Source organism: Babylonia areolata, chromosome 4, assembly GCF_041734735.1.
Source record: "Babylonia areolata isolate BAREFJ2019XMU chromosome 4, ASM4173473v1, whole genome shotgun sequence".
In the NCBI taxonomy this organism is placed as follows: Eukaryota; Metazoa; Mollusca; class Gastropoda; order Neogastropoda; family Buccinidae; genus Babylonia; species Babylonia areolata.
Genome location: NC_134879.1, coordinates 15,152,829 through 15,176,777, shown reverse-complemented (window position 1 = coordinate 15,176,777; position 23,949 = coordinate 15,152,829). Strand labels below are relative to the sequence as shown.

Below are 23,949 nucleotides of genomic sequence, written 5' to 3'. Positions count from 1 at the left end.
TTATATATATATATATATATATACTTGTGTGTGGATGAGCATAGTTTTGTGGATAAGTGTGTAAATATTCTTGCCTTCTGAACAAATTGTAATGGCGCTTAGAGCTCTCCAAGGGAATAAGCGTCTTAAAATGCACTTTATTATTAGTATTAGTATTATTTATGAAATAAACATATACCCTTTCGTGATCATGGAACCACACACACACACACACACACACACACACACACACACAAACATTCACTCACTCACTCACATACGCGCGCTCCCGTTCCCTGACCCCTTTCAAACGTATAAACAATACCGGGGGATTGTTAAATTCCAACACGCTATCCCCAGTTCACCACACCCATTCAAGAATCATACTTTCAGTATTGTCACACCACCACCTTCCTTAATTAAGCAAGACATCCAAATATCCATTTTCCTAATTCGCAACAAAAACGAAAGAAAAAATCCGATCAGTATATGCAATTGATCATTGTGTTCGGTCCGGGATCAGTCACTCCACTAACAGTGCAATATGAAATCGTATTATTACTTCCATACATTTGAACTCTTGTCTCTTCGCATCACGGATCAGTTCAGTGCAGCTCGGAAGTGCAGACTAAAATACAATGTGGTTGGGTGGGGGTGGTAGTTGCGACAATATATTGTCACCGGGCATTTTTTTTTTTTTTTACAGTATAATGTTGGTGTGGGGGAAAGTGGTTCTTTCTGTGTGTTTGATGATGTGAGTGGATACTATGTAGTTTAGAAGGAAAAAAAATCATGTTTATTATAAATTTTAATGGGAAAATGTACATATTTCTCTAATTACAAAAATTACATGAGCGTGTGTGTGTGTGTGTTTGTTTTGTTTGTTTTTTGTGTGTTTTTTTTGTTTGTTTGTTTTTTGTTTTTGTTTTTGTTTTGTTTTTTGACTGAAATTATGCGTGATTATTCTTAACTTATGCGGGGTTTTTTGTTTGTTTTTGTTGGGTTTTTTGTTTTGTTTGTTGTTGTTTCTGTTATTGTTGTTTTACGGTATTTCAAGCATATTTCAGTTTAGCAAGACAATGAAACAAAACACCATGCAACACCATGCAATAATACAACACCACCTCACAACGCGACACGATGCAGTCTCCGTCAGCTGTTTTTGGGTCAATATGCATGGTGAAGGGAAACAACTTTATCTCAAGATCGTGTGCGTGTGTGTTGTTGTTGTTGTTGTTTGTGTTGTTGTTGTTTTTTAGAGGGGTCGTTTTGGGGTTTGCTTTTTTTCTTTTCTTTTTTTTTTTTTTTTTTTTTTTTTGTAATTGCAATCATCAGTAATATTGTTTTGATCCCCCCCCCCCTCCTTTTCGCTGCGCAGCAAGCCTTGTGCTCACCCAGCCGGACCTCGTTCCTCACGGGCCGCCGACCGGACAGTACTCGAACCTTCGACCTGGAGACCTACTTCAGAAAGGTGGCTGGGAACTTCACCACCCTCCCCCAGCACTTCAAGGACAACGGCTACCTCACCTGGTCCGTCGGCAAGATCTACCATCCAGGTGAGTTGGGCCAGGTTGGTTGGGTGGTGGGAGTCGTTTGTTGGGGTTTTTGTGTGTTGGTGGTGGCGGTGGTGGTTATATCCGTGTGGGTGTATAAAGCAGTAAGAGGCAGACTAGAAGAATCTTGGTAAAAGTCGACTTACATGAGATCAAAGAGGTAACGTGTCGAGCCACAGGCTCTTCTTCAGGCAGAACCTTCTTCATAGTGGGTGGGGGCGGCTTGCTATCTGTTTCATGCGCTTAGTTGTGTGTTATTGTTGCTTTTTCGTGTATGTGTGTGTGTGTGTTTCGGGGTGGGGAGGGGGCCATTGTGTCTGTGTCTGTTGTTTTTGTTTGTTTGTTTGTTTTTTAACGTCGTTCAGTTCAGCACCGACCTTGACAAGAAAGTTGTCACAATCGATGCGTCAAAGGTCAACAGGGATATGTCGCGTCTAGTCTCTGTGAGGCTACTCGCCAGAGAAGACCCCGAAAGTTGTCACAATCGATGCGTCAAAGGTCAACAGGGATATGTCAGTGTCTAGTCTCTGTGAGGCCACTGGCCAGAGGAGACCCCTTAATACTGCTCAGTCACAACAAATCGAGCCCACCAGTGTGTTTAACAGTATAGCAGCCACGTGCCTGTTAGATCACGAATTTAGACTGGCAGCTTTTATAAGCATCACAGCATCTTATAGAGTATTTGAAATTACGAAATGAATGCCTTAGATACTGGGAAGATAAGGGAGATAAATCATCACGATAAAAGATAAATCATCTTAAGCATAAATGTTGCAATACCGTTTAGACAGATCAGCAGAAACCTATCTTTTGAATATCTTGGATGCAAGACAACACAAGCTTTTAAAGGTGATTAGTGTTGTCTCCTCTTTTTAATTTTTGCTTGGTGCTTCATCAGTGAATCAAAAGCCATGTTTGAATCGCTTGCTCAGAACTTGTGGATGGTTAATTCATTCACTTCATGATTGTCAGGTGCTCGTTCTCTGAATATTTGATTTTCTGTCGAAGATATATATGACATATATTAACTTTTTATTCAGTATTTAGTTGTTAAAACAATTACACAATAACGTGCCCAAAAAAATCTTTTATTAGACATTATGATAAAGACATGCAAGTAGGTATACATTTCCGACAAAGTAACAAAAAATTCATGACAAAGACCAAAAAAAATGTCACCACTACCCAAAAAATAAACATGTTGGACTGTTCTTTCCAGTCAGAATGTTCATTGTCTCCAAAAGCGACGCAGCATACTAAACAGGGGATTACGTTAATTCAACCTTTCTGCACTCTTCATCAATTCATCAAGCTGAGTTCAAGACTGATCGGTAGCTCAGCTTGGATGTCACAGTTAGCCAAATTATTTTACTTGATCGAGTGCACGGAACGAATGGCTACTTTGAGTGCTTATCAGACTTAGGCCAGGCTTTAGCGCCACAGAGAGAGCGAAACAGGAAAGACGATTTTATCCAAGCATTATTTTGTTAAACGTATTGATGAATGTGCGTGGGCAAAATGAATTTTGTTTCAGTCATGTGGCGAATTTCGGATGGTTCTGATTTTAAAAGTAATGGAAGGGACATGACCCAGTTCGTAATCCTCAGAGTAAAATACGTTTATGTCCCTTATATTTAGATGGTTGTGGATGGAGAGAGGTGTGGACGAAAATAGAAATTTTATGATGATGGCGGATGCATGCACGCACGTATGCACATACAAAACCCCACATACAAATAAAAATGAATTAACAAGAATCGACTGTAATTTCACATGGCAAATTTAAATGACGGTGCACTGTTTGTAGATAAATTCGTGCTCATGCTTGTGTGTGTTCTGTCATAGGGTTTTGTGTACGTACGTTTTGTTGAGTCAGTGTCACATATATCTGTAAGGAGACACTGGTGCAAATAAATTGCCACGTGACTGTAGGCCTTGTGGCAACGCGTCCGCCTAGAAAGCGAGAGAATCTGAGCGCACTGGTTCGAATCCCACAGTCGCCAGTATTTTCTCCCCCTTCCACTGGACCTTGAGTGGTGATCTGGACGCTTGTCATTTGGATAAGACGATAAACCGAGGTCCTGTATGCAGCATACATTTAGCTCACGTAAAAGAACCCACGGCAACAAAAGGGTTGTCCCTGGCAAAATTATATAGAAAAATCCACTTCGATAGGAAAACAAATATATTTTGTATTTGTATTTGTATTGCTTTTTATCACAACAGATTTCTCTGTGTGAAATTCGGGCTGCTCTCCCCAGGGAAAGTGCATCGCTACTCTACAGCACCCATTTTTTGTATTTTTTTCTGCGTGCAGTGCAGGCAGAAAAACACAGAGAGAAATCTGTTGTGACAAAAAAATTAATACAATACAATACAATACAATGCAATGCAATGCAGTGCAATACAATGCAATACAATGTTTTCAGGTGAAAAGGCCAGTGGGTTTGATGACAACGCCTACAGCTGGAGTTTCCCTGCCTATCACGCACCCACTATGGAGTACCGTAATGCTAACGTGTGTTCACTGCTCAAGTCTCTCTCTCTCTCTCTCTCTCTCTCTCTCTCTCTCTCTCTCTCTCTCTCTCTCTCTCTCTCTCTCCCCCTCCCTCCCTCCCTCCCTCCCTCCTCCCCCCTTCTCTCTCTCTCTGTAGTCCATTTGACAAGCTGATGCGGTTTTTTTGGCTGTGTTATTGTTCGATGTTTGTTTGTTTTTTCCTTGTTTTTCGTATTTCATATTCTCCTTACTAAACACAGTCAGTAACTGTATAATTCAGATACTGCACGCGCGCGCGCGCACACACACACACAAACTCACACGCGCGCGCGTGTGCGAGTGTGTGTGCATGCGTATGTGTAGCTTGGGTGTGCTAGTGCGTTGTTGGGAATACCACACCGTCTCTCTTGCATGTGTGCGTGCCTACTCGCGTGTGTATGCGCACAACCATGCGCACGCGGGATTTTTTTTCCAAGACATAATGTAGGTACCACACTTGTCATAAATTTCGGTTTGTCAACTGAACAATCAAATAGATGCCCTTTGTTTTTTTGGATGTCTTCTTCTTCGTTCGTGGGCTGCAACTCACACGATCACTCTTGTGTATACAAGTGGGCTTTTACGTGTATGACCGTTTTTACCCCGCCATGTAGGCAGCCATACTCCGTTTTCGGAGGTGTGCATGCTGGGTATGTTCTTGTTTCCATAACCCACCCAACGCTGACATGGATCACGGGATCTTAAACCTGCGTATTTGATATTCTGTATGCGTATACACACACTAAGGGGGTTCAGGCACAAGCAGGTCTGCACTTATGTTGACCTGGGAGATCGGAAAAATCTCCACCCTTTACCCACCAGGCGCCGTTACCGAGATTCGAACCCAGGACCTCCAGATTGAAAGTCCAACGCTTTAACCACTCGGCTATTGCGCCCGTCTGAACGACTTCTGATTTTTAATGGGAGGCAATCCACCTCTTGTCACATCAGTAACTCACGCCGAGTCACTGACACTGCAGGTGTGTCGCAACTCGGACGGTACGCTGCACAACAACGCGCAGTGTCCGGTGGACGTGAAGCAGATGCCTGGTCAGTCTCTGCCGGACATCCAGATCGCCGACACTGCCTTGCAGTTTCTCAGGAACCGATCCCAGGACAAACACCCCTTCTTCCTGGGTGTCGGCTTTCACAAGCCTCATCTGCCCTTCAAGTTCCCCCAAGACTACCTGAGTGAGCTGCAGTTATACCTACTTAGTAGTTGCAATGGCAGTAGTGCCTATTCCATAAAGAAGGTAGTTGCAGCTGTTGTTGTTGCTGTAGAAAATCAAATCAAATCAAATTATGGTGCCCAGAGTCTCGCTGACCACTAAGGCCATATTAAGGCTATCGCCGCATCTACTTCAAGTCGAGGGTAAAAAAAAAAGTACAATAAATACTTATTACTGCTTCAGTCTTTTCACTCAGAAAGTAGTAGTAGTCGTCGTTGTTGTTGTTGTTCAGATTTCCCTCTGAAATATCTTAGCAGCAGTAGTAGCAGATCTCTTGCCTCAAAATATTCCAAAGATTTCCTAGGGGGATTTGCAGTTCTTCGGCAGTCAGTGGGTTTTTTGTTATGTCTTTTTCTTTTCATCCATACATAAAATGTTCTTTTTGTTTCAAAAGACATTTAAAGTGTACAACATATTCAAACAATCGAAAATGATCACTACAACTGCATGATAATCAGGATGTGCGTATTCTGTCAATGACGTAAGTACTACGCAATAACATCAATTAATGCTTATATTGTACACACAGAGAAAAGAAAAGTTAAATCATTCTAAAGAGAAAGAAAAACAAAACAAATGAAAAGGATGTTTTTTTCCTTTTAACACACCCAGAGAGCACTCTCATGATACTGTTTAGCATACACCTTGAGCATAACTATGTGCATATGGGTATGTCTGTGTAAGTTAGTCCTGTCTCGTCTCCAATGGGCATGTGTGCTTATGTGTACGTCAATGTTTTTCTGGCAGTTTCATCTAGGCTCAACTCCTGGGTCATGATTATGTGGATGTCTGTTTATGTTTGATCTAGTCTCATCTCATCTCATCTTGAAAATGGGTGCATTTTGTCCTGTCTCTTTGGGAATGTGTGCATATGTATTTGTCCTGTCTCCTCTTGTCTCCTTGGGAATGTATGCATATGTATTTGTCCTGTCTCCTCTTGTCTCCTTGGGAATGTGTGCATATGTATTTGTCCTGTCTCCTCTTGTCTCTTTGGGAATGTGTGCATATGTATTTGTCCTGTCTCCTTGGGAATGTGTGCATTTTGGCTTGCCTCATCTCGTCTCGTCTCGTCTCGTCTCGTCTAGTCTAGCCTGGTCTAGTCTGTTTTTGTCTAGTCTTCTGTCCTTGGGAATGTGTGCATTTTGTCTTGGCTCGTTTCGTCTGGTCTAGTCTAGTCTAGTCTGGTCTGGTCTTGTTTTTGTTTAGTCTCCTGTCCTTGGGAATGTGTGCATTTTGTTTCGGCTCGTTTCGTCTGGTCTTGTCTAGTCTAATCTTGTCTAGTCAAGTCTAGTCTAGTCTAGTCTCCTCTCCTTGGAAATGTGTGCATTTTGTCTTGGCTCGTTTCGTCTAGTCTAGTCTAGTCTAGTCTGGTCTGGTCTGGTCTAGTCTCCTCTCGTTGGGAATGTGTGCATTTTGTCATAGCTAATTTCGTCTCCTTGGGCATGTGTGCATTTTGTCTCGTCTCCTTTATTCTCCTTGGACATGTGCGCATTTTGTCATGGCTTATTTCGTCTGCATTTTGTCTTGTTTTGTCTCGTCTCCTTGGGCGTGTGTGCATTTTATGTTGTCTTGTTTCCTGTTGCATTGTCTCATCTTTTTTTTCTTGGACATGTGTGCGTTTTGTCTTGTCTAGTCTCGTCTCCTTGTATATATATCTATGAGTGTGAATGTGTGTCCGCAGAGTTGTACCCGTTGTCCAAAGTGCACCTGGCCCCCAACCCTTACACGCCTCCGTGGACGCCACCCGTGGCCTTGACGCCTTGGACAGGGTTAAGAGCCTTTGACGACATCCGCAGCCTGAACCTCACTCCTCCCTTCCAGCCTATACCCAACGACTATCAGGTCTGGGGAATTGGAAGTGGGAAGGGGGCGAGGGAAAGGGTAGGGAGTGGAGCATCTTGATGTGGACGGGTGGATTGTTCAACGACTATCAGGTCTGGGGAATTGGAAGTGGGAAGGGGGCAAGGGAAATGGTAGGGAGTGGAGCATCTTGGTGTGGACGGGTGGATTGTTCAACGACTATCAGGCCTGGGGAATTGGAAGTGGGAAGGGGGCGAGAGAAAGGGTAGGGAGTGGAGCATCTTGATGTGGACGGGTGGATTGTTCAACGACTATCAGGTCTGGGAAATTGGAAGGGGGAAAGGGTAGGGAGTGGAGCATCTTGATGTGGACGGGTGGATTGTTCAACGACTATCAGGTCTGGGGAATTGGGAAGGGGGCGAGGGAAAGGGTAGGGAGTGGAGCATCTTAATGTGGACGGGTGGATTGTTCAACGACTATCAGGTCTGGGGAATTGGAAGTGGAAAGGGGGCAAGGGAAAGAGTAGGGAGTGGAGCATCTTGATGTGAACGGGTGGATTGTTCAACGACTATCAGGTCTGGGGAATTGGAAGGGGGCAAGGGAAGGGGTAGGGAGTGGAGCATCTTGATGTGAACGGGTGGATTGTTCAACGACTATCAGGTCTGGGGAATTGGAAGGGGGCAAGGGAAAGGGTAGGGGTGGAGCATCTTGATGTGGACGGGTGGATTGTTCAACGACTATGAGGTCTGGGGAATTGGAAGTGGAAAGGGGGCAAGGGAAAGGGTAGGGAGTGGAGCATCTTGATGGTGGATTGTTCAACGACTATCAGGTCTGGGGAATTGGAAGTGGGAAGGGGGCGAGGGAAAGGGTAGGGAGTGGAGCATCTTAATGTGGACGGGTGGATTGTTCAACGACTATCAGGTCTGGGGAATTGGAAGGGGGCGAGGGAAGGAGTAGGGAGTGGAGCATCTTGATGTGGACGGGTGGATTGTTCAACGACTATCAGGTCTGGGGAATTGGAAGTGGGAAGGGGGCAAGGGAAAGGGTAGGGAGTGGAGCATCTTGATGTGGACGGGTGGATTGTTCAACGACTATCAGGTCTGGGGAATTGGAAGGGGGCAAGGGAAAGGGTAGGGGTGGAGCATCTTGATGTGGACGGGTGGATTGTTCAACGACTATGAGGTCTGGGGAATTGGAAGTGGGAAGGGGGCGAGGGAAAGGGTAGGGAGTGGAGCATCTTGATGTGGACGGGTGGATTGTTCAACGACTATCAGATCTGAGGAATGGAAGAGAGGGGGTGGTGTAGGGGGTGCAAAGGGAGTGGGGAGTGCCTTGATGTGTCGGGGTGGGTGGGATGGATTCTTCTTTTTTTCCCCTCTTTCTTCTTCTTGGTGACATCCGCAGCTTGAATCTCACTCCTCCCTTCCACTATACCCAGTGGTCACCAGGTCGCGGTCAGGTCGGGATCGGCGGGGTGGGTATCTTTGGAAGAAGGAAGGGATGGAGGGGGGGAGGGAGGAGCCGGTAGGGAGTGGAGGGGTATGCATGGGTTGGGACGTGCAGGGGATGTTCTTCCTCCAAAGTGTTGGCGCTTCTTCTTGTCACTTCTCCCCCACATTCCTCATATCCTCTCTCCTCCTCCTCCTCCTCCTCCTTCTCCTTCTTCTTCTTTAGATTGTTGTTTCGTTCATTTGTTCGTTTGTTTTTCAGGAGGGGGGGGGGTCAATTCTTTTTCTTTCTTTTTTTCTCGTTCCTTTCTGATTTTTTTTCTTCTCCTTATTCATCATCGCCCATCTTCTAATATATGTCATATACTTCAAGAGGATGCCCCTTCCCCCACCTCCCATTTCCCTCGCCAACGAAAGTGTTTTGTTTTGTTTTTTTTTTTGGGGGGGGTATTTAGCACACAGGTAAATAAAAGGTACATTTGAACAAACCCAGACACTTCCTCAAAAAACGAAGTGCCGGGCCTGCCCTTATACCGATCATTTGACATGTGCACACAGCAGCAAAGACAGAAGAAATGTGCAAACACAAATAAGCTTTTATTCAAGACTGGCCCTGCGCTTCCTTTTTTGAGGAAGTGTCTGGGTTTGTTCCAATGTACCTTTTATTTACCAGTGTGCTTGCTGAATCGGTAGCGTAAGCAGCACTGACTTGAAATTGTGTACCTTGTGAATGGAGAGAGTTACCACTCTTAACTGTTTGTTAATCATTTCATCTCCTGGCCTCATTAATTGTTAATTTCCAGTTGAAAAACCACCGAGGCAACCATGTGTTTGTTTTGTATTGTCCATGTGTTCTGTGTGGCTTGTTCAGGATTAAGGAGGCTATGTCAGTCTTGAATAAAAGCTTATTTGTGTTTGCATATTTCTTCTGTCTTTGCTGCTGTGTGCACGTGTCAAATGAATGATCGGTATAAGGACAGGCCCGGCGCTTCGTTTATGGTTTTGTTGTTGTTGTTCTGGGTTTTTTTTGTTTGTTTGTTTGTTTGTTGTTGTTGTTTTTTTTAGGAAGTGTCTGGGTTTGTTCCAATGTACCTTTTATTTACCTGTGTGCTATCTGAATCGGTAGCGTAAGCAGCACTGACTTCTTCTTCTTCTGCGTTCGTGGGCTTCAACTCCCACGTTCACTCGTTTCTACGCGAGTGGGCTTTTTACGTGTATGACCGTTTTTACCCCGCCATGTAGGCAGCCATACTCCGCTTTCGGGGGTGTGCATGCTGGGTATGTTCTTGTTTCCATAACCCACCGAACGCTGACATGGATTACAGGATCTTTAACGTGCGTATTTAATCTTATGCTTGCGTATACACACGAAGGGGGTACAGGCACTGGCAGGTCTGCACATATGTTGACCTGGGAGATCGTAAAAATCTCCACCCTTTACCTACCAGGCGCCGTCACCGTGATTCGAACCCAGGACCCTCAGATCGAAAGTCCAACGCTTTAACCATTCGGCTATGGCGCCCGTTAGCACTGACTTCAAGTTGTGTACCTTGTGAATGGAGAGAGTTACTACTCTTTACTATTTGTTGTTGTTTTTTTGTTGTTTTTTTTTTTTTCTTTTGTTGTTGTTTTTTGTTTAACTTTCAGCTAGCTAGCCATCTACGTATCTAACTGTTGTTGAAGAAAGTTTGAGATATATATTTTACTGTTCCTATAGCACTTTCATCAGGTTTGTGTCACGCAGTTGATGTACATTTCTCGTGTCAATATTGTTTCAGCTGTTATTGCGGCAAAGCTATTCAGCAGCTGTCAGTTACACGGACTATCAGGTCGGGCGAGTTCTCCACGCGCTGGACCAGTACGGGCTGACCAACAACACCATCGTATCCTTTCTTGGCGACCACGGTGACTGTCCTCTTCATCCTATCGTCGCTCTGTTCACTGTGAACGCGGGTTATAGTAAACTCAACCTGGATAATGATGTAAAGAGCCTTGTAGTTTTCCCTGCTTCTTGTCTACGAATGACGGGCGCAATAGCCGAGCGGTTAAAGCGTTGGACTGTCAATCTGAGGGTCCCGGGTTCGAATCACGGTGACGGCGCCTGGTGGGTAAAGGGTGGAGATTTTTACGATCTCCCAGGTCAACATAATTATGTGCAGACCTGCTAGTGCCTGAACACCCTTCGTGTGTATATGCAAGCAGAAGATCAAATACGCACGTTAAAGATCCTGTAATCCATGTCAGCGTTCGGTGGGTTATGGAAACAAGAACATACCCAGCATGCACACCCCCGAAAACGGAGTATGGCTGCCTACATGGCGGGGTAAAAACGGTCATACACGTAAAAGCCCACTCGTGTGCATACGAGTGAACGCAGAAGAAGAAGTCTACGAATGAATACAGTATTCTTTCTGACGTTACCTTTTTTTTTTTCTTCCATTTATCAACAACAGAAAATGTGGAGAATTGTAATGTCATTGTATGTATATCTTATTTTCTCTTTTCTTGCTTTTGTGGTTGTATTTCTGGTTTGTTTGTTTTTTTTGTTGTTTTTGTTTGTTTGGTTTTTTTGGGTTTTTTGTTTTTAAATATTGATAAATGACATTACCATTTGATTTGTATTTGTGGTAACCCCCTGTGGTAAGGGGCCTTGGGCCAAAATCTTAATGAAATATCTGTATTCGTGTTAGTGTATTTATCTCCAGCCTTAGCATTAAGTGACAGGACTCCATTTGTTTGAGCAGCACTGATAATCATTGTTATAGTTTCATTAAAATGATAATTATAATAATAGTTATGAAAAAAGAAAAACAAATACATGTAATTATATTTATACATATAATTAAATATACATGTATTTCTTTTTATCACAGTAGATTTCTCTGTGTGAAATTCGGGCTGCTCTCCCCAGGGAGAGCGCGTCGCTATAATACAGCGCCACCCTTTTTTTTTTGTTTGTTTGTTTTGTTTTGTTTTGTTTTGTTTTTTGTATTTTTTCCTGACTGCAGTTTCATTTGTTTTCCCTATCGAAGTGGATTTTTCTATAGAATTTTGCCAGGAACAACCCTCTTGTTGCCATGGGTTCTTTTACGTGCGCTAAGTGCATGCTGCACACGGGACCTCGGTTTATCGTCTCATCCGAATGACTAGCGTCCAGACCACCACTCAAGGTCTAGTGGAGGGGGAGAAAATATCGGCGGCCGAGCCGTGATTCGAACCAGCGCGCTCAGATTTTCTCGCTTCCAAGGCGGACGCGTTACCTCTAGGCCATCACTCCACATACAATTTATGTATATATTCATTTTGTTTCGCAGGTTGGCAGCTCGGGGAGCACAACGAGTGGTGCAAGCAGACCAACTACGACATCGCCACGCGCATCCCCATGCTGATCCACATTCCTGGGGTCACGTCACCAAGGGCAGCGGCGGCGGGCGTTGTGGCCTTCCCGCTCTTTGACGCTCTGAGCGGCACGAAGACCGTGAGGAACCAAGTCCCCCACCCTTGTGTGTCCGAGCTCTGCCGTCAAGAGCCGGGCCCCCAAGCCACCACCACCGACGCTCTCGTGGAGGCGGTGGACCTGTACGCCACTCTGTCAGAACTGGTGGGTCTGGAGGTGCCGCCTCTCTGCCCCCATGACCCTTTCAACGTCACCTTCTGCACGGAGGGTACCAGCCTGGTGCCCGTCATCAGACACGTCATCACACGGTCCAGAACGGAGGGCGGCGGCAGTGACGACGACGTACCAGCGCGTGGTGGAATGACGTCATCGAGGGTAGCGGAAAAGGTGGCCGCCGCGTGGAAACCCGCCGTGTTCAGCCAGTACCCCCGGCCCTCCGACCAGATCCAGAGCAACAGCCCCAACCCCTTGCTGGCCGACATCCGCGTGATGGGATACACCATGAAGACGGCCCAGCACCGCTACACAGAGTGGGTGGCTTTCGACCCCAGCACCTTTCTCTCCAACTTCTCTCACGTGCACGCCCTGGAGCTTTACGTCCACAGCGATGACTTCGATGAGAACGTCAACGTGGCCTACCAGCCAGTGTTCAAGGACCTGGTTCAAAGCCTGTCCCGTCAGCTTCGGGCGGGCTGGAGGGGTGCCTTGCCCAAGCCGCTTCTGTAGTGGCCGTTCCTGTCGCCAGTGACGAAGTGGGCTTAAGTTTTATGACGGAATTTTTATGAAGTTTTTGATTTATTTTATTTTCAGTGGGTTTTTTTTGTTTTTGGTTGTTTGGTGTGGGGTTTTTTTGTGTTTTTTTGGGGGGGGGTTTGTGTGTTTTTTGTTTTTTTTTTACATCCAAGAGCTTTCCGACATCTAAGGTCTTAATTCTGCATGATCCCGAAGAAGCTGTGATAACAACACACAAAAAAGAAGAATGGAAAAAGGTAGGGTGGTAGTATTCTGGACAAGTATTTTTCTTTTCAAATACTTTTCTAGTTTTAATTGTGAGCCACCGTGTAGGTAGGTCTGGCCACTATGTAGGTGATGCTGTGAAACAGTGGTTGACGAATCCATTTTTTATCACTTTTCACTTCGCCATAGCAAGCGCAGTGCTGCATACATCGAGTTGAAGAATATATAATGAATTTAAAATTAAACAACTTCTGTTCTTTCCTCTGAGTGTCTCTTTTTTATGTGTGAGCGAGTGTTAGTGATTCTGAACGCCCGAGGTGGGTGGTAACCTTCCCTCTTAAAACAGCAGCGCGGCAAACGTTTTGCCGACGTCTGCTTCTGGTCTGAATGAGGCTAGGTGACAAAAATAGATCTTTCTATTTCTACTCTCAACCAATTGGTACAATAAACATCAAATAAAAGATCATGTTCTCTACTTTTAAGTGGGCAAATTTTCATCTTGGTAACTTTTGCTCGATTTGTAAAAAATAATAAAATATAATTTTAAAAAAAACATGGCCTGATATTAAGCTCATGTTTTGACGATCTACTGTCCTTTTCAGCAAAACTTTTTATTTTTCATTGAACCCACCGCCAAAAAGTTCATTCTTTCCTCATTAATATGACATACGAAATGACCCCGAGGGCATTTTAGCTTCAACGTCTGTTTAACGGGGAAATCGGGACCCCGCGTGTTTCGATGAATTTCATCCCTCTGATCTAACAGATCTATTATTAAATCAGTGGTTTCAATGCCCAGCTTCGGATAAGTCTGGTCGCAGAGCTCAGCGTAGTTCAGGTTCTGCTCATACAGACTAAATATAAATTCTGTCACTTGAATTTGAATGTTGTTTTTTTTTGTTTGTTTGTTTTTGTTTGTTTTTTTAAGACATTGAAGAGAAATACTGCGAGTTTCGATCGCAGAAGTCAAAAAGCGGAAGTGGCATTTCGAATTATGAAAAGAAGCAGTAGAAAGATTCTAGTACCATTAAAACGAAAATTTAAATGGAAACCAAGTTTATATTAATTATTCTAGTAAGCATGTGAACAACAGGTTTCATATTTTGTGGTAATATCATCGTTTTCTGTTGTAAAACAGTTTTCTTTCCGACAAGGAAAGACAGCCAAAAACTCCGTCAAAATAGAAGACATATTTTTCAGTGAGAAGTTCAATAGCTCTTGTTCAAATGTGTGACCACACAACAGATTAATGTTTTCTTAATTCATTTTTTAGTTCACACACACACGCGCGTGCACACACACTGCTGAACTGGTGGTCGATGTGATAGGATATTGTCTATTTTTTAGTACCAGACTTTCGTTGTAATCTTATTGCACAGCAGGTGGACATGCTTGAAGAAAAGGCGGAAACATATTATATTCAACACATATGGGATGACAGAAATAAGTAACAAGATGATGTGGATGATGTGCATTTTTGTGCTTCTAGTTTTTGATGTTTTGCGGATGTTTGCAGTTAACTGAGTGAATTGAAAAAATGGGGGAGAAAAAAAATCAAAATGACACTCCTAGGGGTACCTTTTGATGCTGCATTGATGCTGCAAGACTGTTGTTTCCTTTCATCTATTTCATCCTATCAGCACTGATATGGACCATGCATAAGTTCAGTTTGATGTCTGTACTTTAGAACTGGGTGAAAGGTATAATCAGCTGTACTGATTAATAGTTAAGGAAGTGCAAACAAGAAAACAGTGATGCATATATATTGATTTTGAATTGATGTTGGGGAAAAAAAGGATTATTTTCAACATTAATGGTTCACATTTATCCTCGATCTTCTTAAATCAAGTTTAATCTTTTTCATATAATCATGTTAAAAGCAGTCATTTAACAAGATTTGTGATTAATACTTGCTGTCCTGCAAATCTACTTCTTTTTTTTCCTGAACCCGTAAATATCTTAATTGTTTATGGAGATGCAATAGTTTTTTTAGTTACTCCATGTAAGCTTGATGTGAGTAGTGTAAGCAGCCACAGGGAGGTTTTACTGTATGTAGATATTGTAATGGGTCATTTTGAGCTCTGTCAATTACTGTAATGGCCTGAAACATATTACAACGCAGCATGTTCTTGGCAACACACACTCACACACACATACACACGCACGCACGCACGCACACACACACACACACACACACACACAAACTCTCTCTCTCCTCACACACACACACACACTATATATATATATATATATATATATATATAATTGTGTATATATATATATATATATATATATGTTCTCTCTTTATCAAAAACACACACATATACACACAAAAAGAGTGTGTGTTTGTATTGTATTTTTACTCAGGGTGTTTTCCATTTACTCCTTCCACTCTCTGCTCTCCATTCACACCCACCCCCTTTCTTTTACCACACCCTCAGTGTCTTTGTTTCTTCTTCTTCTTCTTCTTCTTCTTCTCTCTCTCTCTCTCTCTGTGAATCATAATTAGATCGATTGCTAAATTCATTGCAGAAACTCAATGAGACAAAGGTATGTAAGTCAGAATGGTATTAACAACATTGAAGTCAGTACAGAAGTTGCTAATTTATTTGTACAAAACAGAAAACATAACATGTAGGTTAGCCCCATTGTGCAGTATCAGTTTTGGTCACGGGTTCACTTGTGACCACTCCAAAGACAGCCGGGTGGTCTAAAACTAACACAACACCGAGAGAAGCTGTGCACTGGAGAAAACAAAATCGTAAACGTTATGTCCCAGTGCCCCTCGTGGTTGATTCAACGTTGATTCATATCCGATGCATCGCTCACAAATCATAGTCATGTCGTTTTCTCTTCTGTTGATTGTCTATGCACTACAAGATGATTTAGACTCGAATGCATTCATTCATTCATTTCAGCACACACATTTCATTACTCATACAATGGATGCGGAGAATGGTTGGTGGATTGCACGTGGGGAAGGGATGTATTGAAAACACATGCACGCACGCATCCACACACACACACACACACACACACACACACACACACTGAATGGAAATGTCTTCAGTCATAGCCATATCTGGCATCACATCCATAATAGACAATATCACAAACTGTATACATAATTATAGCCAGTTCTTCAACAAACTTCAATGGTATAAAAAAAAAAAAATCAACCACTGGCAATCAACACCAAAACCTGTTCCACTGGCTCTGACACAGTGAGCATTTCATACCCCCCACCCCCCCCAACAGTGGGCATTTTGCTGGCCTTGATTTTAATTAAGTCAAACAGGCCCTTGTTTTTTGTGTTTTTTGTTGTTGTTGTTTTTTTTGTTGTTGTTTTTGTTTGTTTGTTTGTTTTGTTTTGTTTTTATTTTGTTTTTTACTTTGGGGAACAGATTCCTGTAAGGAGCAGCACGACACGACCGTTCGCCTGCTCACGGCAAAACAGGAGAGTTGATGACTCGCGAGTTATGACTGCGGTCTTCAGCGGGGTCCTCTCGGGTTGCTGGCAGGAGTTCAGCAGTGGGGGGCTGGAGGGTGGATGTTGACTGCTGGCCATCCTCACACAGGCCCACACATTCGTAATGAGGACGCACGTCCAGTTCAGCGTTGTGGAACCTGTGAGACTGGCTCACGACTGTGCAGCACACTGCAGAACATAATTATAAGCAGGTATGCATCATTTTGGTTTCGAACCAGTAAGTACAGTCATTGTAAACAAATGTCATTTTGGTTTCAAACCGATTAGTATTATCATTATAAAAAAAAACACATAATTTTGATTTCGAACCAATTATTATTGTCATTATTAACGTCATTTCGGTTTCAAACCAACTGATATTATCGTTATAAACAATCAGTAGTGATAATATAATGGATTATGGTTTCAAACTAAACGTCTGTTGAGTATTATACCAGATGCAAAAGAGGCTCGTGCATATAATATATGCACCCCACCCCACACCCCAACCCCAGTTAATTTCAAAATGTGATCATCGTGAATATTGTTCATCAAACTAAGAGAAGAAAGATGATGGAATGACGCAAAACAAGAGGTGAAGATAACCCTCAACATTTGTCGCTCATTGAAAATGAGAGGTAACAAAGATGTTAGTTGTAACAATGCTTGCAACATGACACTCATATACAGACTGCATGCTGCTCGCACTGCAAACACACAAACGCACACATGCAAGAGCATGTGAGGTGTAGAAGGGAAAATTCGATTTAAGGGGGGGGGGGGCAGAGGGGGGGGGGAGTTTGGAATTACTCTAGATACATTCAAGAAGGCCTGTTCTTTTCGTTGGGATGTGGGGGGACAGGCTATGGGTGCTTATAAACTTTTATCTTTCTGCATCAACATAATGCTATATCATCGAAACTCAACAGGAGTTTTGTTTTAAAAAAATAACAGCAGCTAATCTTCTTTTTTTTTAAGAAAAAGAAATAGCACCTGTTTAGAAAATAATAACAGTAAATCTTTAATAATATCCAAATTAAGAAATAGTACCTTCTGGATCTTTAAAAGTGACGAGCGCCGTCTCTTTGCCAGGAAAGAGATGCACGTGCGTCACGTCTTTGCCCCCGCTCCGCGCCGTGTTCTGGAAGTAGTTGGTCAGCGACTCCGTGGACAGAGAGGGGATGGGGGGCAGGCGGTGGACCTCCACGGTACTGGTGACCGGCACACGTTCCACTTTCACCTGGGCCCTCCGGAATGGTCTACCCCTCAGAGCGGCTTCCACTTCGGCAAAATCTGCACGCATTAAGCCAGCCATGTTGGTTTGTATTTGTATTTCTTTTTATCACAACAGATTTCTCTGTGTGAAATTCGGGCTGCTCTCCCCAGGGAGAGCTCGTCGCTACACTACAGCGCCACCCATTTTTTTGTTTGTTTGTTTGTTTGTTTTTTCCTGCGTGCAGTTTTATTTGTTTTTGCTATGGAAGTGGATTTTTCTACAGAATTTTGCCAGGAACAACCATTTTGTTGCCGTGGGTTCTTTTACGTGCGCTACGTGCATGCTGCACACGGGACCTCGGTTTATTCGTCTCATCCGAATGAGATATATGTATATATCTATATATATATATATATATATATATATATATATATATATGTAGATCACACACACACGCACACACGCACACACACACACACACACACATCTCTCTCTCTCTCTCTCTCTCTCTCTCTCTCTCTCTCTCTCTCTCTCTCTGTAATCATTCAGCAAACTGCCGCCGAAGCAGTCTTGGGCATTTTCAAAAGCTGGTTACAAGTGAATAAACAGCGTGCATTGTAAATAATTTACGATTTGCGTATCAGCGTAATCACTCTCTTCATCTTTCTCCTCTCTCTCTCTCTCTCTCTCTCTCTCCGGTCCTCTCTCTTCTCTCTTCCCTGTAGCAGCGAAATCACTATCTTCCTCTCTCTCTCCTCTCTCTTCCCCTCTCTCAGGCTTCTCAACACTCTCTCTCTTTCTCTCTCTCTTCCCTCCTCTCCGAAGCAGCTTAATCACTCTCTTTGCTCTTTCTCCTCTCTCTCATTCTCTCTCTCCAGCCCTCTCTCTTTTCTCCTCCCCGTAGCAGCATGATCTCTCTCTCTCTCTCTCTCCGGCCCCCTTTCAACTCTCTCTTCTCTCCCTCCCCCATTCTATTTCCCCTCACCAGTCACCTAGCCTCTCCCCTCTCCCCGCCCCCCCCTCTCCCTCGCCCCCACCTCTCCCTGCCCTGCACACCCACACCCACCCCTCCCCCAGCCCCCACTTCTCCCCCTCTCACACTCACCAACACTGTCCTCAAAGAAGACGAGGGCCACGCCCACCACGTTCCCGAGCAGCACGTGGTACACGAGTTTATTCGTGGTGGACTCCACGAAGTGCTGCAGATCCTCGGCCAGCACGTGCGTGGGCTCCGCGGCAGCTATGGGCAGGCCGCGCAGGCTGACCGCGTTGGGCATGGGGCAGGCTGGGCCGTGCAGGACCACCGTCAGCGTGCGGCCGTTCAGCTGGTGCCCATGAGGTATGGCCACGGCTCTTTGAGCGTCTTGTCAAAAGAGAAAGAAAAACATGTGTGGTCATGCACAAAGATGATAAAAATTTGTTGTTGTTTTTTTGTTTTGGTGGGGATTTTTGGTTTGTTTTGGGGGGGTTTTTATTTGGTGGGTTGTTGTTTTTCTTTGTTTTGTTTTGGGGTTTTTTCTTTGTTTTTTTGTTTGTTTGTTTTTTGCTTTGTTTTGCCTTTTGGGGGGGAAACGGGAGGGTTCTGATTATTGCTTATCAATTTTCTTCAAGACCCGCTAGGGTGGGAGTTTTGTTGTTGTTTGTTTTTTGTTGGGTTTTTTCGTTTGTTTGTTTTGTGTGTTTGTTTGTTGTTGTTGTTGTTGTTTTTTTGTTGTTGTTTTTTTTTGGGGGGGGGGTTATTTTTAAGGCTTCTATGGCTATGAACTGCCGCGAAAGCAATGATACTAAGTCATTACCAAACGCCCATCGTCGACCTTCATTCCGATTACACAGATGTTTCAACTTCGATGATGATTTCTTCCAAGTCTGTGGAATTTCCATTGTAGTTACTCTTAGAACATTCTTCCTTTTAACTATATATTAAATCTAGTAAATAATTAGGAATATAAATAAGAAGAAAACTATGGTTTGGCATAGACCCTTTACAGTTCTTCACAATAAAAAAAAAATGTAAACGCGTTCTTTTCGCATTTTTAATTGATTTAAAACACCACGCACAGTCAAGGAAATAAACGAACAGCCAGACAAAATATCATCGAACAACATCAAGGAACGCAAAACCTACCTCTTGCACTGCGGAAAGTGACAACGGCCGAAGGAACAGTCCCATGAAGTTTTCCAATCTTGACGTTAAGGACTTCTCCACCGCCGTTCCTTGGGTTTTCAAAATGGTTGAGTAGGGCGTCTGACGTGGTGGTTGCTGGGTGAAAGTTTCCAATTCTTACTGCAATCACCTCTTCTGGGTCCTTTCCTCCGTGGAACAAAGTCTTGGGGTCGTGCATCTTCACTGTTAGCTCCTTCCCTTCCAGATGGTGCTGGCGTTCGGCTGTTCGCTGTGCGACTGAAAATCAATAAGTCATACAAAAACCTATTTATGTATAGATTGTAATACTAATTATTTCTCTCTTTTTTGTCATAAGCGTTGTGTTCATTTCTCGTTATCTCTTTCTTGAAGGTATTGACCATTTTTTCATAATTCTGTGATTTGGCTAGCTTTTCAGTTCCATGGATTCATGCTTGTGCAAGCATAATCACATGTTCGGGCATGTCAGGAAAACACATACTACAGCATGAATGATAATTGGTAAGAGTTCGAAAGGTTAACAAGGTAACGGATGACTGTATCATTGAAGATCACAATCTAAATGATGAACAGGAGGTAACAGATGATGATTTGTGATTATGAAATCACTGAATCAACACGAGGAATACTCTACTATCACAATATATTCCACCAAAGCTTCAATTCATTGAGAGTGATTCTTTTGTAATATCACTGTGAGAAAATAAAATTCACATACAATACTATACTTTCTAAGCATTTTACTTTCTGAAACTGCTTTGTTTGTGTTCTTAAAATATTAATGGGTCCTACCTTCGGCGCTTTCAAAGGACAGGAGACACAGGCCTGTGGTCTTATCCCAGCGAAGATGACGAATCTTCCCTCCACCTGAACGGATCGAGTTCTGAAAGTAGAACTGCAAAGTCTCCTCCGTTGTTTGCCTCAGCATGCCCCGCACTTCCACTTTGGTGTTCCCCCGCCCATGAGTGGGCTGCATGGCAGGGCCGGAGTTCAATCCCCCAGGAGCTGCACGTTGTGGTGTGGGTTGAACGAGTGGCCTGTCATCAGCAGTCACCTCCCGGCTGCCGCTATGGAGGTTCCCTGACCTACCCACTGGTCTAAAAGCATGGACGGAATCCAAAGACGATGACCTGTTTTCGAGTCGTCCTCGTTTCTGTGGCTCTTGAGAGTGATGTGTGAGTTCTGGTAGTCTTCGGCGTTGTTCTGGCCGTCCGTCTGACCGCCCCCTGTCACTGGGTGTTTGACTTCCTCTGCCTGGCGCACTTGACTCTAATGTCTGCCGTGTGGTCGGTGGGTCATATTGTCCTTCATTCGACCGTCCCCGCCTAGAGTGATTTCTACCAATCTGTTCTCCACCAAACCGTCCTGTGCCACGCTGTTGCTGGTGATCCAAAGCACGATGTCTAGGATCCTCTGGAGAGGGGAGTCTCTGAAAGCCATGAAAACGTTCCTTCACTAAAGTCTGTTCACTCCTCTCCCCAACATTCATCGGAACTTCACTTGCCCGAGTGAATTCTGCTGCCTGGGTCTCGGAGAGTTCAGGCAGGTGATCAGTGGTCGCTTCATCATCTGTGGTGATGTCGGACAGCGGAGTGGAGTGAGATGTGGAACAATTGGTAATGAGCAAAGCAGAAATGGAGCTGGTCGTTTCAGCCCGAGACAGTACCCGTGGAGGAAGGTTAAGTTGTAAGGCGTTGACCTCTCCACCCAACTCACTGTATGTACTACTTGCTCTATCATCAGGTGTCGGACTTCTTCCACTGGCAGACACGGAGACGGCGGAACAAAACTGAGGGACTGACTCTGCACTCTCTGATCGTGAATCGCCTCTTAATAAGTGTTCACAGGCAGCTGAATCGCTGTGGTCGTCATGATCAGAGAAAGCGTCATCGTCTTTCATCATATCTCCGCTGTCACTGTCTCCCATGGATGATCTGCTTCGTGGCTGGCCGTTTTCACTGTTGACAGTAGTCGTTGGATCTGAACTCAAAAGTGGATTGTGGTCCGTTTGGTCTTCGTCTTGGGTGGCAGAATTTGGCGGGTCTGCTCAGATTGTCTCCCATACACCTGTAAAATATGGGGTTCAACAATTGATATCATACAATCATACCACACTTCAAAAATACCCCAGTAAAATCACTGCATATGCAACAAGTTTGTCAAACCTCTGTGTGTGTGTGTGTGTGTGTGTGTGTGTGTGTGTGTGTGTGTGTGCCAGTCCCCCTGTCTCTTTATTTTCTTTCCTCATTTTTTTTTTCTTTTTTCTTTTTTTCTCCTTCCTTCTTTTCAATCCATGTAATGGCTGGGTGGACAGTCATTATCACTGCTTATCTAATAAACCACGTTACTGTTAGTGTGTGTTTATGTGGGTGTGGGTGTGTAGAGTATGCGCGATATCCATGAGTGCGTTCTATCATAACAGACAGAAACAAGAAGAAAGGAAGGAAGAGGCACGGTAAAAAGACAGTGCTTTTCTCTTTTAACTGTTGTGACAGTGGATTTTCCTATTTCATTTTTATTCAGTGCGTAAATGCATCGTGTAATTTTTACATGTTTAGGGTGTACACGTAGTAGAGATCACTCTCTTAAAAGACATCGTGTACGAATATTAAATTTAACATCTAATAAAATGATAATAATAATAATAATGATAATAATAATAATGATAAATTAAAAACGTACTGCATCACAGCTCGCAGATTGAATAATATATGAATACATGACAAAATCTATCTATACAAAACACATGAATTCATTATCTTCATGAGAGTTCTTATTCTTTCTGTTGTGAGTCTGTCAGTGATACTGATAGGTGCCAGCAATGGCATTTACACACACACACACACACACACACACACACACACACACACACACACACACACACGTAGCACGTGTGCCCAGTGTGTGTGTGTGCGTGCTGTGCGTACGCGTTACTCTCGCGGAGACCGAAGAAATGGAAGGAACAGAGCTCTTCTTTTTGTAATTGCTGTGATGGCAGTTTTTCTTCACTTAAGTTTGTTTTCGTTTTTGGTGGTGGTGTTCTTTTTGTTTTGTTTGTTGTTTTTGTTGGGTTTTTGTTGTTGTTGGTGGTGGTGGTGGTGGTGGTTTTGTTTTTGTTTTTTGTGTGTGTTTTTTTGTTTGTTTTTGTTTTTTTGTTTGTTGTTGTTGTTGTTTTTGTTTTTTTGTTGTTGTTTTTTGCGTTTGTGTGTGTGTGGGGGGGGGGGGGGGTTGTGTGTGTGTGTGTATGTGTGTGTGTGCTGTGCTGTGCTGTGCTGTGCTGTGCTGTGCTGTGCGCGCACGGTCGATTAATTTCCATTGTCGGGAATTCCACCTTTACTTGTACAGCTCAAAGTTGCTAACGGGAATTCCCGTATTTGAAAACTATTGATTGTCGCATTTTTAGTCAACATTTCGTTTTGTATATGTAATTAAAACAATCCGTGTACCATCTTTAAGATAAATCATCAGCCGCAATTCCAGACAAGTATAAAACCACATTACTTCAGCAAATAAGTGCAAATCATTTTACAAATACTGCGATTTTGATCATGTAGTTCCACCTGCTTGTCAACCATGCATTTCGTTCCACTCCAAAGCGTTCTCTTGGATTTGAAACGATCGGGGTGAACGGGATTGGGATGGAGGGTGAGGGCAACGGGGGTCTTCGATAACATGATCACGAAGGGAACAAATAAATCTCATCAACTTACCGAATATTGAGCAATCGCAGCCGTCGCCAAAACAGTGCCCGTCAGTTTCGGTCATCTCACGTATCGGATCCTTACGCGTACGAAAATAAGTTCTCGTGCTTCAAAGATTTAAAGTATTTAAAATAAATGAGAACGTGACTCAAAATAATGTAATTCAGATTATTCCTTGTAGTTTGTGTGTATCTTAGTTGATGACTTTTTTTTTCTTTTTCTTTTTTTTAAATAATAATTTCCGTGTTTATCAAAAATAGAAACAAGGACACACATGAGTCATGAAATGTGTGAACAGTCCAATACTGCACAATCAAGTCCTCTTATCGAGCAATACGGATGTTGAATATGTTGGTTCTCTTTCATGAAATAACGATTAAAATTGCTATATGCGTAACAGAATGAATGAAGGAGTGTGTGTGTGTGTGTGTGTGTGTGTGTGTGTCCGGAAATTAAACTATTAAAAAAAAATATATATATATATAAAAACTCCTGAATGCGCCGGACACTTTGCGAAGACT

The 23,949-nt window shown here is 43.4% G+C and overlaps 2 protein-coding genes across 6 annotated transcripts in view; one reads left to right on the top strand and one right to left on the bottom strand.

Annotated features, from left to right (window-relative positions):
* LOC143281575 (iduronate 2-sulfatase-like) overlaps positions 1–12,762 on the top strand; it is a 26,456-nt gene extending 13,694 nt beyond the window's left edge. For 4 of the 5 annotated variants that reach the window (XM_076586808.1, XM_076586806.1, XM_076586807.1 and 1 more), the window contains exons 4-9: positions 1,358–1,535; positions 3,962–4,050; positions 5,049–5,259; positions 6,979–7,139; positions 10,324–10,450; positions 11,860–12,762. In XM_076586808.1, the coding sequence (XP_076442923.1) occupies positions 1,358–1,535; positions 3,962–4,050; positions 5,049–5,259; positions 6,979–7,139; positions 10,324–10,450; positions 11,860–12,668 (1,575 nt within the window). In that variant the 3' untranslated portion in view covers positions 12,669–12,762. The remainder of the gene's footprint in view (positions 1–1,357; positions 1,536–3,961; positions 4,051–5,048; positions 5,260–6,978; positions 7,140–10,323; positions 10,451–11,859) is intronic. The other variant, XM_076586809.1, reaches the window with a different exon arrangement.
* Positions 12,763–15,490: 2,728 nt separating this feature from the next.
* Positions 15,491–23,519, bottom strand: LOC143280895 (uncharacterized). Its single transcript, XM_076585651.1, has 6 exons — positions 23,438–23,519; positions 20,520–21,794; positions 19,710–19,985; positions 18,690–18,947; positions 17,419–17,661; positions 15,491–16,557 (listed from the first exon to the last, which is right to left on the bottom strand). Exons 2-6 carry the CDS (start codon positions 21,652–21,654, stop codon positions 16,343–16,345), a joined length of 2,127 nt encoding a protein of 708 aa, XP_076441766.1. The 5' UTR covers positions 21,655–21,794; positions 23,438–23,519; the 3' UTR covers positions 15,491–16,342.
* Positions 23,520–23,949: the final 430 nt, after the last annotated feature.

Coding starts and splice junctions, on each gene's coding strand:
- LOC143280895 (XM_076585651.1), bottom strand. CDS start 21,654: ATGGGAGACAGTGACAGCGGAGATATGATGAAAGACGATGACGCTTTC. Junction 19,986..20,519: donor GTCCTTTGAAAGCGCCGAAG/GTAGGACCCATT, acceptor ATTGATTTTCAG/TCGCACAGCGAACAGCCGAA. Junction 16,558..17,418: donor CACTTTTAAAGATCCAGAAG/GTACTATTTCTT, acceptor TATGTTCTGCAG/TGTGCTGCACAGTCGTGAGC.